Source organism: Crocodylus porosus, unplaced genomic scaffold (assembly GCF_001723895.1).
Source record: "Crocodylus porosus isolate Cpor-Errol unplaced genomic scaffold, CroPor_comp1, whole genome shotgun sequence".
NCBI classification, from domain to species: Eukaryota; Metazoa; Chordata; order Crocodylia; family Crocodylidae; genus Crocodylus; species Crocodylus porosus.
This window is the reverse complement of record NW_017728916.1, coordinates 6573975-6577707: the sequence shown is the minus strand read 5'-3', so window position 1 is coordinate 6577707 and position 3733 is coordinate 6573975. Positions and strand designations below refer to the sequence as shown.

Genomic DNA, 3733 nt, shown 5'->3' with positions numbered 1-3733 from the left:
CACGCTGCGTGCGGGTAGGCACCGGCGGCCCCGCCTCGCTTTCATACGCCGCTCGCGCCGCCATTGGCCGCTCGCTCACCAATCAGCGGCCTGGGTCCCCCTGTACCAACGCGACTCCGGCGCTCGCACAGGGGGCTGGCCAATGAGGACGCGAGCTGGCTCCTGGCCAATGGGAGCGCCGGGCTTCTCCCCACCCGGAAGTGGGCGCGCGGCGCCGCAGCGCGTGGGCGCTGTCCCCGCCGGGGGCGGGTGTTTCCCGCGGCCGCGAGGCCCCGGCCCGCGACGGGGGCGCCCAGCCCCTTCCCCAGCCGGGCGCTACTCCCGCCTGGCCGCGCAAGCCGGGTGGCTAGAGCCTGCGGAGCAGGGGCCGGGAGGTAGCGCTGCTTCTTCCCGTGCCGTTATCGCCCGTCCCGCCGGGGACTCAGACCCCCGCTGGTCCCGAGCCGGATAGACCCTGTAGCGACCCCGCGCTTATTTTTTTCACGCGGTAACTTCACACGTTTGTTTTATAACATGCAAATAAGCACAGTTCGGCCCCTCCCCCCCCTCCATGCCTGCGCGTTACTCCGGCCCTGCCGGGGGACTCTCATGCCAGCCAGTTCCCCATGCCTGCTCCCGGCTAGCTCGGGCAGCCTGCGGGGCGTTGCAGCACAGCCGTTCACAGGCCAGACTGCCCAATCCACCGCACCCCAGCATGTGCGCCTCCCAGCACCCCTGCCTTCGTGAGAACCCCTCAGGGACGGACGTACGCAGCATGGCTTCACAGTGGTTTAATATGAACAGAACTCAGACATGACAGCAGACAGTAGATTGAAGACAGTTGCTGAATTAAAGCCCCGCAGCAGGATATATACACAGAAGAAAGAGCCTTCAATCTCCCAGCACTTGTGCATGGACGAGGGAGTTTAGAAACATGACCGATGGGGAAGGCAGCAGGTTGCTTCCAACAGCGAGCAAGGACAGGCTGGAAACGCGACTCCATCCCAAAGCAGCACCTGGGCAGGGCGGAGGGGAGCACAGCCTCAGTCACCCTCAGCCTCGGACCCCTCCTCGGCCTGTGTCAGTCGGAGCCACTCCTGGCTGCCAGGACTGGACTCCTGCCATGCTGCATCCGCAACAGCCCAGGGAGCCGCTCCCGCCGGCCTGCGTCAGCGACACTCCGGGTTCCCGGCCCTGCCCCCCCCCGACTGCACCAGAATTCCTGCCCCGGTCCCACCACCACACCCCAGGAAGGGGGGCCCTGGGTGAACAGCTCAGCGGATGAGCTCCCCAGCATGAGCCTGGGCATCCCCACAGCCAGGTCAGGTCACTGCAGATCAGTACAAAAGGCAGAAGCCTCCTCTGTCCAGAGCCAAGATACCCGCTGCCCCTCCAGGTCCCCCTCTGCACAAGGGTCCCCCATCCACAGCAAGCAACTGACTTTGGAGAGCAGAGGCAAGTACACCAAGAAGCAAATCCATGAAGGGACCGGCTCGCAGCCTTCTCTACCCTCTGAGGAAAGTGCTTTTAAAGAGCTGCCTGAATAGTCCATGTCTTTGTGCTCACACTAGTAAGTGCCTGGCCTCAAAGCTATCGCAGGGTGGGGGAGCAGCAGCGAGGCACAGGGAGGGGCAACAACCTGGGTACCTTGCAACTGGTAGCACTTCTAGTGCTAATTTGGATCTAACAACTCCTGCCCCAGACTGACTGCAAGAACGTTCCCGAGGGGGGCAAGCAACAGTCAGCACCACTTAGTCTGGGAGTAGCAGTGCTCCACTCACCCTGCCAGGCCCCCCACCCCCCAAGAAGTGCAAGGAAGAAGCCAAGCCTGAGGCAATCAATGCAAGAAGCAGCCAACACAAGTCTGCTGACCGAGTGCTGCAAAGCCTGACTAGACCCCCCCTGCACCGGGCCAAGCCTCGGCACGCTCTCAACTCCTTAGCTACACGTGCGTGCAGCCTCAGCAGCCCAGGCCCAGCCCAACCCCTTTCCAAACATACTGGACTGCTCCATGAGAGCTCAGATGATGGAGACATCCCCAAAGCTGCCAGCAGCGTAGGAGAGCGCACGGGGTGGGGGAGGGATGAGCCCCGCTGTGCTGAGCAGGCCTGCGAGGCAGGAGACCTGGAGCAGGGAGTAGTGCAGAATCCTGGGCCTCAGGACTCCTGGGCAGCGGAAGAGGGAGGGTTCATGCAGGAGAGGAGGCATGGGATGGGCAAGGACCAGCTGCCTGCCCCAGCACCGGTGTTTCCGGGTAAGCTTTACTAACTCCCCAGCGCCTGCTGCCGCGGCTGACCGGTGACAATCACTGTTCTGCTCAGTTTCCTTTACAAATGCTCAGGGCTGCGTGGACAGGGAGGCGAAGGTCACTTTGGAGCCTTCTGTGAGGGGAGAGGGGCAGCTTCCGTACACCGCAATAACACCTCGTGCCAGTCCCGTCACACACCTACTCGCTCCTGCCACCACAGATGCACTGCATGCGTCTTCACACCTTCAGGCCCAAATCAAAGCCCAGCAGGTCGACACTGCTGCCAGATACGAAAAAGAGAAAAAAAATACTGGAGAAACTGGGAAGAGGTTCAGAGAGAAGCTGGGTCAGAGGAGACAGATTTAGTGTAAAAATAAATGTCATTTCTGCAGGAGGGAAGGTGGAATGGAGGAAGACAGATTGCCAGGCTCTCCTACTGACGGACTTTCCCTGGGACGTAGTTCCTGTCGATGGTCTCCTCCTGCAGGAACATGTGTAAGCAGCGCTCGTTCTGTGCCAGAGGGTGTCCGGCGATTCTGCAAGGGAACCGGGAGCGGAGGTTAGTGCCTGCCCAGCCCAGGCCTCATCCCACGCTGTGGGAAGCAAGGACGCACTTGCCGCCTTTGCCTGCAAGGGAGGAGGTCCCACTCCCATCTTGTTAGGGAGGGGGGAGATGCAAAACAGAGCCTCGCTGTGGGTCTGATCCTACCCACACAGACGCAGCACCCAGTCAGTCATGCCAGGGCCCTGCGCCACGTTCCAGCTCCTCCTTCCCCTCCCTGCAGCCTCAGCGCCAGCACAAGAGGCAGAAAGGCCCAGGGGCCTGCGTTGCTCAGCTCCCCGCTAGAGCCGGGCGCCAGGTCCCAGCCAGCAGCTCATGCTCCAGTGGCATGCAACGCAGCCCCCAACACAGGGAAGGGGCAATAAGCAGCAGTAATCCCTTCAGAGCTGCGCTGCAGCGAGGGCAGAAGGTCACGACCCCCGCAGCAGCAGACCCCAGCCACATCCCCTGCTGGCTCGTGATGCTTACTTGTTAATAAACTGTTCTAGGCCCTGCCTCCTCTCCTCGATGAAAGACTCCTCAAAGATCCCCTCGTCACCCCGGAACGGGAGCTGTCGTTTCAAGGCTTTCCCAGGCAGCGGCGGCACTACAATCTGGAAGCACGCGCCCACGTCAGCGATGGCCGAGCCCGCGCCCGCAGGAGGCAGCCCGAGGCCGGCGGCTACCCCGCGGGCCAGGGAACCCCTCCGCAGCCCAGAGGAGGATGGCCGGGCGGGGCACTCACCTTGCTGTCTCGCTCTAGCTCGTTCTTCAGCCACTCGAAGTCGCTGTATCGCCTCCGCACGCACGACTCCTTCAGCTTGAAGATGGGCAGGTTTGTCTGCAAGGCAGAGGCACGGTTACCGGCGCCAGGGCCCCGGGCTGCAGGCGGGTGCCGGCACAGGGCCTGCTCCAGCCCGGGAGCAGGAAGCGGCCGCCCCGGCCGGGTCTGCACCGGCTCAGAC

General features: G+C 62.7%; 2 protein-coding genes across 2 annotated transcripts in view; both read right to left on the bottom strand.

Annotated features, from left to right (window-relative positions):
- Positions 1–64, bottom strand: part of LOC109310829 (translation initiation factor IF-2-like) — a 3943-nt gene extending 3879 nt beyond the window's left edge. Inside the window, exon 1 of the mRNA XM_019536159.1 lies at positions 23–64. Within this exon, the coding sequence (XP_019391704.1) occupies positions 23–64 (42 nt within the window). The remainder of the gene's footprint in view (positions 1–22) is intronic.
- Positions 65–755: 691 nt separating this feature from the next.
- The window catches only part of SNX12 (sorting nexin 12), a 3533-nt gene continuing 555 nt past the window's right edge, over positions 756–3733 (bottom strand). Inside the window, exons 2-4 of the mRNA XM_019536157.1 lie at positions 3514–3726; positions 3258–3382; positions 756–2763 (exon numbers count right to left, since the gene is read on the bottom strand). Of these exons, the coding sequence (XP_019391702.1) occupies positions 2661–2763; positions 3258–3382; positions 3514–3726 (441 nt within the window). The 3' untranslated portion in view covers positions 756–2660. The remainder of the gene's footprint in view (positions 2764–3257; positions 3383–3513; positions 3727–3733) is intronic.